The following is a 13,551-nucleotide window of genomic DNA, read 5'->3' as shown; positions in this document are numbered from 1 at the left end:
TCACATTCTCTCCCTTTTTTTTTTTTAAATCCTCTTCTTTTTTCAACCAACTTATCAATTCCTTTTATAAAATCTTTTATAAACTTTCATCTTAACAGTCATATTCCATCCCTTCATTGTATTTACCCTTATTTTTGTACATATATAAGTTTTTCTTTAAAATTTTGGGAGGCACTTTCTTCTAACAGACCAAACTATGCCCAAAATCCAGTATGTGGCACTGATTTATGCACCAGCCTGATCATATTTGATCATATTCTGTTGTTTGTTTAGCCTTTTTTTTTTTTCTTTCTTTCTTTCCCTTTCTTTTCCCCTGGTTTCAGTTCTCTTCTGATTTCTCTAGTGTATATTTTTCTGGGGTCGTTGTTACCGTTAGCATTTTGTTCTCTCATTCATCTAGTCTCCTCTGGACAAAATGACAAGATGGAAAAAATCACCTCAACAAAAAGAACAAGAGGCAGTACCAACTGCCAAGGAACTAATACAGACATTAGTAAGATGTCGGAACTAGAGTTCAGAATGACGATTTTAAAGATACTAGCTGGGCTTGAAAAAAGCATAGAAGATACTAGAGAATCCCTTTCTGGAGAAACAAAAGAACTAAAATCTAACCAAGTTGAAATCAAAAAGACTATTAATGAGGTGCAATCAAAAATGGAGGCTCTGACTGCTAGGATAAATGAGGCAGAAGAATTAGTTATATAGAAGACCAAATGATGGAGAATAAATAAGCTGAGAAAAACAGAAATAACTACTGGACCACAAGGGGCAAATTCGAGAGATAAGTGCCACCATAAAGTGAAACAACATTAGAATAATTGGGATCCCAGAAGAAGGAGAGAGAGGGGCAGAAGGTATCTTGGAGCAAATTACAGCAGAGAACTTCCCTAATTTGGGGAAGGAAACAGGCATCAAAATCCAGGAGGCACAGAGAACCCCCCTCAAAAGCAATAAAAATAGGTCAACATCCTGACATCTAATAGTAAAACTTACAGTCTCAGAGACAAAGAGAAAATCCTGAAAGCAGCTGGGGAGAACAGATATGTAACCTACAATGGTAGAAACATTAGATTGGCAACAGACCTATCCACAGAGACCTGGCAGGCCAGAAAGGACTGGCAGGATATATTCAGAGCACTAAATGAGAAAAACATGCAGCCAAGAATACTATATCCAGCTAGGCTGTCATTGAAAATAGAAGGAGAGAGAAAAAGCTTCCAGGACAAACAAAAACTAAAGGAATTTGCAAACACGAAACCAGCCCTACAAGAAATCTTGAAAGGGGTCCTCTAAGCAGAGAGAGAGCCTAAAAGCAACGTAGACCAGAAAGGAACACAGACAATATACAGTAACAGTCACCTTACAGGCAATACAATGGCACTAAATTCCTATCTTTCAATAGTTACCCTGAATGTAAATGGGCTAAATGCCCCAATCAAAAGACACAGGCTATCAGATTGGATAAAAAAACAAGACCCATCGATATGCTGTCTGCAAGAGACTCATTTTAGACCCAAAGACACCTCCAGATTGAAAGTGAGGGGGTGGAAAACCATTTACCATGCTAATGGACACCAAAAGAAAGCTGGGGTGGCAACCCTTATATCAGACAAATTAGATTTTAAACCAAAGACTATAATAAGAGATGAGGAAGGACCCTATATCCTACTTAAAAGGTCTATCCAACAAGAAGATCTAACAATTGTAAATATCTATGCCCTTAACATGAGAGCAGCCAATTACATAAGCCAATTAATAACAAAATCAAAGAAACACATCGACAACAATACAGTAATAATGGGGGACTTTAACACCCCCCTCACTGAAATGGACAGATCATTTAAGCAAACGATCAACAAGGAAATAAAGACTTTAAATGACACAATGGACCAAATGGACTTCACAGATATATTCAGATCATTCCATCCCAAAGCAACAGAATACACATTCTTCTCTAGAATGCCCATGGAACATTCTCCAGAATAGATCACATCCTAGGTCACAAATCAGGTCTCAACTGGTACCAAAAGATTGGGATCATTCCCTGCATATTTTCAGACCACAATGCTTTGAAACTAGAACTCAATCACAAGAGGAAAGTCGGAAAGAACTCAAATACATGGAGGCTAAAGAGCATCCTAATAAAGAATGAATGGGTCAACCAGGAAATTAAAGAAGAATAAAAAAAATTCATGGAAACAAATGAAAATGAAAATACAACTGTTCAAAATCTTTGGGATGAAGCAAAGGCAGTCCTAAGAGGAAACTATATAGCAATACAAGACTTTCTCAAGAAACAAGAAAGGTCTCAAATACACAACCTAACCCTACACCTAAAGGAGCTGGAGAGAGAACAGCAAATAAAGCCTAAACCCAGCAGGAGAAGAGAAATAATAAAGATCAGAGCAGAAATCAATGAAATAGAAACCAAAAAACACTAGAACAGGTCAACGAAACTAGGAGCTGGTTCTCTGAAAGAATTAACAAGACTGATAAACCCCTGGCCAGACTTACCAAAAAGAAAAGAGAAATGACCCAAATAAAGTCATGAATGAAAGAGGAGAGATCACAACCAACCCCAAAAAAATACAAACAATTGTAAGAACATATTATGAGCAACTATATGCCAGCAAATTAGATAAGCTGGAAGAAATGGATGCATTCCTAGAGATGTATCAACTACCAAAACTGAACCAGAAAGAAAGAAAAACCTGAACAGACCTATAACCACTAAGGAAACTGAAGTGGTAATCAAAAATCTCCCAACAAACAAAAGCCCAGGGCCAGATGACTTCCCAGGGGAATTCTACCAAAGATTTCAAGAAGAATTAATACCTATTCTTCTGAAACTGTTCCAAAAAATAGAAATGGAAGGAAAACTTCCAAACTCGTTTTATGAGGCCACCATTACCTTGATCCCAAAACCAGACAAAGACCCCATCAAAAAGGAGAATTACAGACCAATATCCTTGATGAACATGGATGCAAAAATTCTCACCAAAATACTAGCCAGTAGGATCCAACAGTACATTAAAAGGATTATTCACCACGACCAAGTGGGATTTATCCCTGGGCTGCAAGGTTGGTTCAACATCTGCAAATCCACCAGCGTGATACAATACATTAACAAAAGAAAGAACAAGAACCATATGATCCTCTCAATAGATGCAGAAGAAGCATTTGACAAAGTACAGCATCCTTTCTTGATCAAAACTCTTCAGGGTATAGGGATAGAGGGTACATACCTCAATATCATAAAAGCCATCTATGAAAAGCCCACAGCGAATATCATTCTCAATGGGGAAAAACTGAGAGCCTTCCCCCTAAGGTCAGGGAAACGGCAGGGATGTCCACTATCACCACTGCTATTCAACATAGTATTAGAAGTCCTAGCCACAGAATCAGACAACAAAAAGAAATAAAAGGCATCCAAATCGGCAAAGAAGAAGTCAAACTCTCACTCTTTGTAGATGATATGATACTTTATGTGGAAAACCCAAAAGACTCCACCCCAAAACTGCTAGAACTCATACAGGAATTCAGTAAAGTGGCAGGATATAAAATCAATGCACAGAAATCAGGGGCATTCCTACACACCAACAACAAGACAGAAGAAAGGGAAATTAAGGAGTCGATCCCATTTACAATTGCACCCAAAACCATAAGATACCTAGGAATAAATCTAACCAAAGAGGCAAAGAATCTGTACTCAGAAAACTATAAAATACTCATGAAAGAAATTGAGGAAGACACAAAGAAATGGAAAAACGTTCCATGCTCATGGACTGGAAGAACAAATATTGTGAAGATGTCAATACTACCTAGAGCAATCTACACATTTAATGCAATCCCTATCAAAATACCATCCACTTTTTTCAAAGAAATGGAACAAATAATTCTAAAATTTGTATGGAACCAGAAAAGACCCTGAATAGCCAGAGGAATGTTAAAAAAGAAAAGCAAAGCTGGCAGCATGACAATTCCGGACTTCCAGCTCTATTACAAAGCTGTCATCATCAAGACAGTATGGTACTGGCACAAAAACAGACACATCGATCAATGGAACAGAACAGAGAGCCCAGAAATGGACCCTCAACTCTATGGTCAACTAATCTTCGACAAAGCAGGAAAGAATGTCCAATGGAAAAAAGACAGTCTCTTCAACAAATGGTGTTGGGAAAATTGGACAGCCACATGCAGAAGAATGAAACTGGACCATTTCCTTACACCACATACAAAATGGACTCCAAATGGTTGAAAGACCTGAATGTGAGACAGGAGTCCATCAAATCCTAAAGGAGAACACAGGCAGCAACCTCTTCGACCTCAGACGCAGCAACTTCTTCCTAGAAACATTGCCAAAGGCAAGGGAAGCAAGGGCAAAAATGAACTATTGGGACTTCATCAAGATAAAAAGCTTTTGCACAGCAAAGGAAACAGTCAACAAAACCAAAAGACAACCGACAGAATGGGAGAAGATATTTGCAAATGACGTATCAGATAAAGGGCTAGTATCCAAAATCTATAAAGAACTTCTCAAACTCAACACCCAAAGAACAAATGATCCAATCAAGAAATGGGCAGAAGACATGAACAGACATTTCTGCAAAGAAGACATCCAAATGGCCAACAGACACATGAAAAAGTGCTCAACATCGCTCGGCATCAGGGAAATCCAAATCAAAACCTCAATGAGATAGCACCTCACACCAGTCAGAATGGCTAAAATTAACAAGTCAGGAAACGACAGATGTTGGCGGGGATGCAGAGAAAGGGGAATCCTCCTACACTGTTGGTGGGAATGCAAGCTGGTGCAGCCACTCTGGAAAACAGTATGGAGGTTCCTCAAAAAGTTGAAAATAGAGCTGCCCTATGACCCAGCAATTGCACTACTGGGTATTTACCCCAAAGATACAAATGTAGGGATCCGAAGAGGCATGTGCACCCCGATGTTTATAGCAGCAATGTCCACAATAGCCAAACTATGGAAAGAGCCAAGATGTCCATTGACAGATGAATGGATAAAGAAAAAGTGGTATATATATACAATGGAATATTATGCAGCCATCAAAAGGAATGAAATCTTGCCATTTGCAACAACGTGGATGGAACTGGAGGGTATTATATGCTGAGCGAAATAAGTCAATCAGAGAAAGATATGTATCATATGATCTCACTGATATGAGGAATTCTTAATCTCAGGAAACAAACTGAGGGTTGCTGGAGTGGTGGGGGGTGGGAGGGGTGGGGTGGCTGGGTGATAGACATTGGGGAGGGTATGTGCTATGGTGAGTGCTGTGAATTGTGTAAGACTGTTGAATCACAGACCTGTACCTCTGAAACAAATACATTATATGTTAAAAAAAAAAAAAAAAAGAAAGAAGATAGTAGGAAGGGAGAAATGAAGGGGGGGAAATCAGAGGGGGAGACGAACCATGAGAGACTATGGACTCTGAGAAACAAACTGAGGGTTCTAGAGGGGATGGGGGTGGGGGGATGGGTTGGCCTGGTGATGGGTATTAAAGAGGGCACGTACTGACTGGAGCACTGGGTGTTATACACAATGAATCATGGAACACTACACCAAAAACTAATGATGTAATGTATGGTGATTAACATAAATAATTTAAAAAAAAAGATATCATAAGGTAGTAATCATTAATGACCAAATTCACTACATAATTACAAGAGCTACTTGGTAAGGTTTATTTATTGTTGGGGGCAAGGGGGCTCTTTTTAAATTACCAATGGCCTTAATCTCCAGTCTATTTCAGTGACCCTTTTATAGTCACACCCTATACTTGTTATCACCCAAAACCACTCAGCTTCTAAAATCTTGAATTCTAATACTTTACTTTCTGATGATAACCCTACAACCTCCCTAATCCATAAAGAAGGAGAAATATACTAAAAGAAAAAAGGATTTGAAGTTTAAAAAAAAGAAAAACTGGAGTTCAAATATGTGCTCTACCTCTTCCTAAATTCTTGGGCAAATTATTTAATCTCTTTGGCTTTGAAGTAACATAGGAATAACAGTGACAGTAATACCTACATCCCAGGGTTGTGAGGTCAGACATAACATCTGTCAAGACCCTGGGAGGAGGCAGGTGCATATGAGACACTCAATAAATGATTCTTCCCTCCCCAGATGCACCTCCCAATCTTGCAGCCTCCAATCTCATTCCACCCTACACACTGCTACCCCAGTGTTATCTCTCACTAAAATCCGACTCAGACATTACTCTCTCCTCCTTCATTGGTTTCCTTTTTTTTTTTTTTTTATTCAAAAACATTTATTGAGCACCAGCAACTGTGCCAGGTGCTCAGGAAGGTTTCCCTGTCTCTTGTTGGGTAAAATCCAAGTTCCTAAATATAGCATCCAAATCTCTTCTCTAGCCTCATCCCCACCACATTCTGCTTATGCGCCAATACCATGCAGTTTAAGCTTCAGCAACAGTGAATTACTGTTAGCTTACACCCACAGAAGTACGCTGGTCTACCTATGTACATTCTGTTCCATCTACCTAGAAATAAATGCTGACAGCATGCATTTCACATTAGACACTACTCTAAGGTCTAGGGATATCTATAAATGACAGCCCTGGTTCTTACAGTCTAATGAGAGAGAAAGAAAAAGCATTACAATAAAAACTCCAATCTGTAACCAGAATGTAACAAATCATGATCATGCCTCTGCTTAAATCATTACAATGGCTTCTAACTGCCCTTAAAATAAAGAGTTAGGGTCTTTCATTATCTACAGAGGTCGTCAACTCCATCTTCAACACACCTCAGCCACACTGGCCCTTTTCAAGCTCCTCAAGGGCACTATGCTCTTTTTCGCATCAAAATACTCCCAACATGCTGTTCCTTCTACCTGAACACCTCCTCCCAGGCCCCATTCCCAATCCATGTACAGATTTTATAGCTCCCTATGCTTAGCCTGTGGAGTCTTTAACACAATTATTTATTGGATGTTTGTCTTCCCCAAATGGACTATAAACTCTATAAAAACTGCATCTTGTCTGACTTGTTCACTGCTATATCCCAGCAACCAGCCCAATAACTAGCACATAGTATATATTCCATATTTGTTGAACTAATGAATGAATGAATACAGCAAATATGAGTGATGAAGTGCTAGGAGTCCATTCCTGTCATGAAATGGAAGGTCCTATCCATAATACACATTACTCTTCAAATTTTGATGAACTTCGTTCATACAGATAATCAAACATCTTCCAGATGTTTATTTTTAAGATTTTATTTATTTATTTGAGAGAGAGCGTGAGCAAGAGTGCACAAGACAGAGCATGGTGGGGGGGGGAAGCAGGCTGAGCAAGAAGCCCATCGCTGGACTCGAATCCCGGACCCCGGGATCATGACCTGAGCCAAAGGCAGACGCTTTAACCGACTGAGCCACCCAGGTGCCCCCTTCCAGATGTTTTAACAGGGAATGTTCTACATATAGTAAGCTTTGAACTCCTCAAGCTGGTCTGATCAACCAATACTCACTGTAAGCAGACCAAACAGAACAGAGATTAAGAGTGTAGGTTCTAGGGGTGCCTGGGTGGCTCAGTTAAGCGTCTGCCTTGGGCTCAGGTCATGATCCCAGGGTCCTGGGATCGAGTCCCACATCAGGCTCCCTACTCAAGTGGAGAGCCTGCTTCTCCCTCTCCCTCTGCTGCTCCCCCTGCTTGTGCTCTCTTGCTGTCTCCATCAAATAAATAAATAACATCTTAAAAAAAAAAAAGTGTAGGCTCTCGAGTCAGAAGAATTTTCCCAGTTCTATCACTTCCTAGCTGGACCTCTCTTGACTCAGCACCTCCACTTATAAAATGGGGAAAATAGCAGCACACACCTTGTAAGATGGCAACAAGGATTAAAGACTGCCTGAGACAGACTAAGCTCTCAGGGCATCAGTTATTATTACTGTTGTTGCTGCTGGGGACTTACTTTGTACCAGGCACCATACTGAATGCTTGGGATAAAGCAGTAACTAAACCAGACATGGTCCCTTTTCTCATATTTATTCAATAAATATGCGCTGAGTATCTACTGTACCACTATAGACACTAAACAATCACAGTCCCTGCCCTAATGAACTGTAAATCCTTGGGGAAAAGACAGCCATTTAATAAATACCTCGGGGGCACCTGAGGTTAAGTGTCCGACTCTTGGTTTCGGCTCAGGTCATGATCTCAGGGTTGTGAGTTCAAGCCCCTTATCCGGCTCCACACTGAGCACAGAGTCTGCTTGTCCCTCTCTCGCCCCCCACTTGCGCACATGTACACATGTTCTCTCTCGACTCTCCAAAATAAATAAAATCTTTAAAAAAATAATAAGTAAACAGCTCAAATAAATATAAATATGAACATACAATGCTTGTTACTTCACCCAACCAAAGACTTTACACACTGTATTAATGTGGGTGCTAAGGGATTTATAATTTATTCAATGTCAAGGAATCACTGAACAATTTGATTCACGAGCACTCAGTTACCCTCATTCCACTAAAATCTAAGATCCTGCTCAAAGACTACCTGGCAAATAGAAGGCACTGAATAAATCTTTGTTGATCAATTCCAGAGGTGAAGAATTAGCCAGAACGTCTTTAATTGCCTGCTCTGGAAACGAAAATCTAACATTTCTCCTGTTGCTTGAGTTAAGAACAAGTACTATTCCCATTTAACAAAGACAACTGATATATGCCAAGTATATCCCAATAAAACTGGAAGAAAAAAAAAGGAACAAAGGGTATAATGGGGGGTGGCCTGGATGGTTCAGTCAGTTAGGCCTCGAGACTGTTGGTTTCAACTCAGGTCACAATCTTGTAGTCGTGGGATTGAGCCCCATGTCGGGCTCTGTGCTCAGTGCAGAGCCTACTTCAGATTCTCTCTCCCTCTCCCTCTCTCTCAAATAAATAAAATCTTTAAAAAATATATTCCTTTGTAAACAAATATGAAACATTTTTTTAAAAAGGTTATAATGGGTACAACTTTTTCCCCCACCATCAAATTAGTATTTTTTAAAGGATTTCTTGCCCTTTTCAAAGCTAGGTAAATCATTCACTGTTGGTCATTGGTGACGGAATCCTCCCACTACTCTTTCTTCCAGAAATAAAGTATCTCAGATGGCAGCAATTAAGGTACAGGATAAAATTATTTCAGAGAATGCAGGGATTAAGGTTTGGCAGCAATTAAGGTACAGGATAAAATTATTTCAGAGAATGCAGGGACACGAGAGGTCACAGTTCCCCCCCAGCGAATGGTTTCTACAAAGAAGTTTTAATGCAACTTTACTTATATCATATGGGTGATTCCAGTAAATGTCAAAACAGATTATTTCAAATAATTAATACCCTTGGTACTGGAGGCCAAAATACCTTACTACAAGCCCATTAACTTCCTGTTTTAAAAAACAAAATATTATCCTTTATAGAAACTTCAAAAATATTTTCCAAAAAAAAAAGAACAAGAAGAAAATACCCAAATTCCATAGCTTCCTTTCAGAGTATATCCTTCCAGTCTTTAAAATATGTCTTTGACAAGCCCATCAGAATTTTCAATCGGGATGTCAAAAAAGTCATCTCACCATTCTACACAGTGTCAAACCACCAACTCACTTAATCTCACCCAATGGACAGAATTAACTTTTTAAATGTAAACATTAAAAATCACTCCCCTGCTCAAAACCCTTCAGCGGTTTTCCAACACTCTTGGAGTAAAATCCAAACTCCTTCACTTGACTTTCCAGGCCCTCCATGATCTGATCCCTGCTTACCTCTCTGATGTCACATCCTATGGGTCTCTGCTCCAGCTACACCAGCATTCCTGCGATGCCTTAAACCTCACAATCTAATTCTTACCTCAGACTCTTCTCACTGCTGTTTCCCTCTGCCTGAAATAACCACATTCCCTCTCTTCACTCAGACGTCATCTCCTTAGAAAAGCCGTGACACCCTAACTAAAATAGGCTTTTTTACTCCCAATTACCTTTAATTTTCAATCACTAGCCAAAATATTTATCTGTTACTTGAGTATTGTTTGTTTTTTACCAGCAGACCATCAATTTCAAAAGAGCAGGGCTTTGCCTAGTTCACCACCTAGACACACTAGGTGCTCAATAAACACTTAAGTGAATAAATACATGAACAAATGAATTCTATGATAGATTAGTTTATAATTAGTCTAACATTCACTTGCTTTTGCATTTATTTTTTTTTTAAAGATTTTATTTATTTATTTGAGAGAGAATGAGATAGAGACAGAGCATGAGAGGGGGTAGGGTCAGAGGGAGAAGCAGACTCCCCGCAGGGAGCCCGATGCGGGACCGATCCCAGGACTCCAGGATCATGACCTGAGCCGAAGGCAGTCGCTTAACCAACTGAGCCACCCAGGCGCCCCTGCTTTTGCATTTAAACACAAAGGAACTATGAGCTAATCTGAGGAAAAACTGTTTTACTAAGTACTTACTTGGCTGATCTGCGTAAGTTCTCAGAGGCGCTGCAGAAACTCCCTGTAAGCCATGAGCTATTCGACTGAAATGGCCTCTCTGGAAAAAAGAAAGAAAATGTTGTTTTATGTAAAATATGAATTCAAAATAGAACTACTGAAGGTCAATGAAAACGTAATGACTTGGAGCAAATGTGTCAAGCACTTATTATTTACATATCTTCCATTGCCAAACAGAGGTTACGTATCAATTTCTCCTCTTTCGTAACAAGAATTACTTAAACTTTACAACTTCAGCTCACCATACTATCTTTTCATTATGAATAGTCAATAAACCATTTCATATAAATATGGGCTAAAGTCCAATTAAAAAAAAAAGTGTTATTCAGTGGTTTTAAGTGTTACTAAATTTTCAGAAAGCATGGCTAATTTCTGGTGCCAGTGATCAATTTAATGTCACAATTAAGGCTCTTAAAGTTCTAGGGGCACCTGGGTGGCTCACTCGGTTAAGTGTCTGCCTTCAGCTCAGATCTCGATCCCAGGGTCCTTGGATCGGGTCCCATGTCAGGCTCCCTGCTTAGCAGCAAGTCTGCCTCTCCCTCTCCCCCCCGGCTCATGCTCTCTCTCGCTCACTCTGTCTCTCAAATAAATAAATATCTTTTTTTAAAAAGAGCTCTTAAAGTTCTAACTTAAGTAGTCAGTAATCTTTATTATTACAATCCTCTACTTGTAATTATTGTTTCCTAACTCAAACTGCCATATACAATCTGTGAAGATGCTCCTGAACGGTTAATTAGAAACAGAAAATTAGACAACATAGGAAAATGCGCTATTACTGACATTCAAGAGCTACTACAATTTCACAAAGTGCACCATAATCCCCACAACAATCTCTATGAATGTCTACTCTTTCCTAAAAACAATGAAGCACAAAGAAACAATGCAAATAGCTCTTCTCACGGCAGGCAAATGGGAGGCAGTGATGAAACCCACATTCATGTAGCAATGTTCTCTACTCCAAGGCAATTCAAGACACCTGAGATCAGCACAGCAGACCAGAGGAGCGGACCAAACGTCAGTCCTAACTTCTAGTCCCAGTTCTGCCTGGGACTAATATGACTCCTAGCATATTACATTAACTCTCAGGAGCACAGATTACTCGTCTTAGAAACAAAGGATCTGATTACTATACTATTTTTAAGGCATCCGTCAACCTAGTACCCAGCCACGATCCCACATATATACAATCTGGCTGTATTCGGCACGTGGATGAAAAGGGAAAGCTAGCTGTCCTAACGATAAGCAGCTGCAATTAAAAATACAAGCCTCAGGGCGCCTGGGTGGCTCAGTTGGTTAAGCGACTGCCTTCGGCTCAGGTCATGATCCTGGAGTCCCGGGATCGAGTCCCGCATCGGGCTCCCTGCTCCGCGGGGGGTCTGCTTCTCCCTCTGACCCTCTTCCCTCTCGTGCTCTCTCTCATTCTCTCTCTCAAACAAATAAAATCTTAAAAAAAAAAAAAATACAAGCCTCTAGGAGAAGGCAGTGAACACTAGCTTAAAGCGGCAAACAATGAAGAGGCCTTTGAGGAATTCCTAGGGCTACCTGTCGGGGCTGACTGCGTCTGGGTGTTTCAAGGAGTGGCCCCAAGGTTACCTGCCCATTGCCACTCAGGGGCTGGGATTAGGATCAGTAAAAGGTAGAGGATATGAAAAGACCAGACGGGTAGAGTGCGATTTGTACTTTCTCTGCCAAGGTGGAGAGGCCTGTGTGTCGTGACCCGCATGCCCCAGAGCCCAGACTTGCGAGCGGACTGCTGGCCGTCGCACAACAGGCGGGGCCTCTCCACCGACCCGGTCCCGGCTCCGACCGCGACCCGGCCAGAGCCGCTCAGGGGCGGGGCCCGGGTGGTCCCCGCCAGACTGCCGGCCTCTCTCGCCCCGACCAGTTAGGCCGCGTCCCGGACCCCGTCAACGGGCCCTTCTGCGCCTCTGGCTCGGCACGACCCCACCCCGTCGGCCCTCACCTTGGCCAAAGAGCAGTACACACGACTCCAGCTCTGCATCTTGCCGCTCAACTTTCGTTCGGCCAATGCTTTCCCGTCCGCTAAGCTCCTCCGCCGCCTCGCCAAGGTCTCCCCGCCCTGCGCATGCACAGGCACAGCTTACGTCATGAGTCGGGAGCAGCGCGATTGGCCCGCAATGTCAGGGCCCACGGGACTAGGCGTGTCTGTCAGACGCGGAGTCGTGCGCTGTCGTAAGAAGCGTAGTGCTTTCTGGCAGCGAGGGATTGCGATACCATTTTACCGGTGGTATGAAATTGTGCGGAGTTGTAGTGTCATCTTATACTTGGGGGACGAAATAAATACACAAGACTATCGTTTGCTTCGTACACGCTGCAGAAAGTCAGGCTTGACAGGTTCTTGATTGTACTAAGCTGAGGAATCTCAGCACTTTCCAGGCATCGTCTCCACAGCAACCACATGAAGGATTACGAGCATTACCAGTTAATTGGATGAGGCCCTGAGAGGTTAATACCCCCGAGGTCGCGCAGAGGAAAGATGACTGCTTTATAACCTCTCCTCTCAAAGCAAATACTATATAAGGGATGGGGCTACAGACTTTGCATCACCAACATCCTACTCTAAGTAAGCTAAATGGCAAAACAGAAAACACACTATCTTCCCCTATCTTCTCTTTGAGCAAATTAGAATCGGTGGGGTAGTGGATGAGATTTTAGGTTTTCATGAGGGACCAAGAAAAACATTGTCTTCAAGATTGAGCATAGAGGTTTAAGGTCTGATTCTTGTTTTGTGATAACTGTATAGTGTGAATAAAACTTAATTGTGCATTTCTTGACGTTTACTGCCCAGGCACCGTGCTGGGCAGTGTGGATTTAGACACTAGTTAGAAATGACTCCTTACCTAGGTATGCTCAGTCTTAGGGGAGAAGGTAGGAATGATGTTTAGTGTTTGTTATAGAGTCTCCCTGTCCATCCTTCTATACATAGCATTTTGGCCATCTTAATCATTTTCATGGCTTTAGCACCTGCCTACATACACTGATAACTCCAAGATCCTTATCTCCAGTCTGTACTTTT

The 13,551-nt window shown here is 41.3% G+C and overlaps 1 protein-coding gene across 2 annotated transcripts in view; it reads right to left on the bottom strand.

Annotated features, from left to right (window-relative positions):
- The window catches only part of DLD (dihydrolipoamide dehydrogenase), a 39,632-nt gene extending 27,018 nt beyond the window's left edge, over positions 1-12,614 (bottom strand). For both annotated transcript variants that reach the window (XM_032402392.1, XM_032402393.1), the window contains exons 1-2: positions 12,478-12,614; positions 10,476-10,554 (exon numbers count right to left, since the gene is read on the bottom strand). In XM_032402392.1, coding sequence (XP_032258283.1) covers positions 10,476-10,554; positions 12,478-12,516 — 118 coding nt within the window. In that variant the 5' untranslated portion in view covers positions 12,517-12,614. The remainder of the gene's footprint in view (positions 1-10,475; positions 10,555-12,477) is intronic.
- Positions 12,615-13,551: the final 937 nt, after the last annotated feature.

This window comes from Phoca vitulina, unplaced genomic scaffold (genome assembly GCF_004348235.1).
Source record: "Phoca vitulina isolate PV1807 unplaced genomic scaffold, GSC_HSeal_1.0 scaffold4, whole genome shotgun sequence".
Taxonomy (NCBI): domain Eukaryota; kingdom Metazoa; phylum Chordata; class Mammalia; order Carnivora; family Phocidae; genus Phoca; species Phoca vitulina.
Note: the sequence above shows the minus strand (reverse complement) of the source record. Positions and strands in the feature narration are given on the sequence as shown.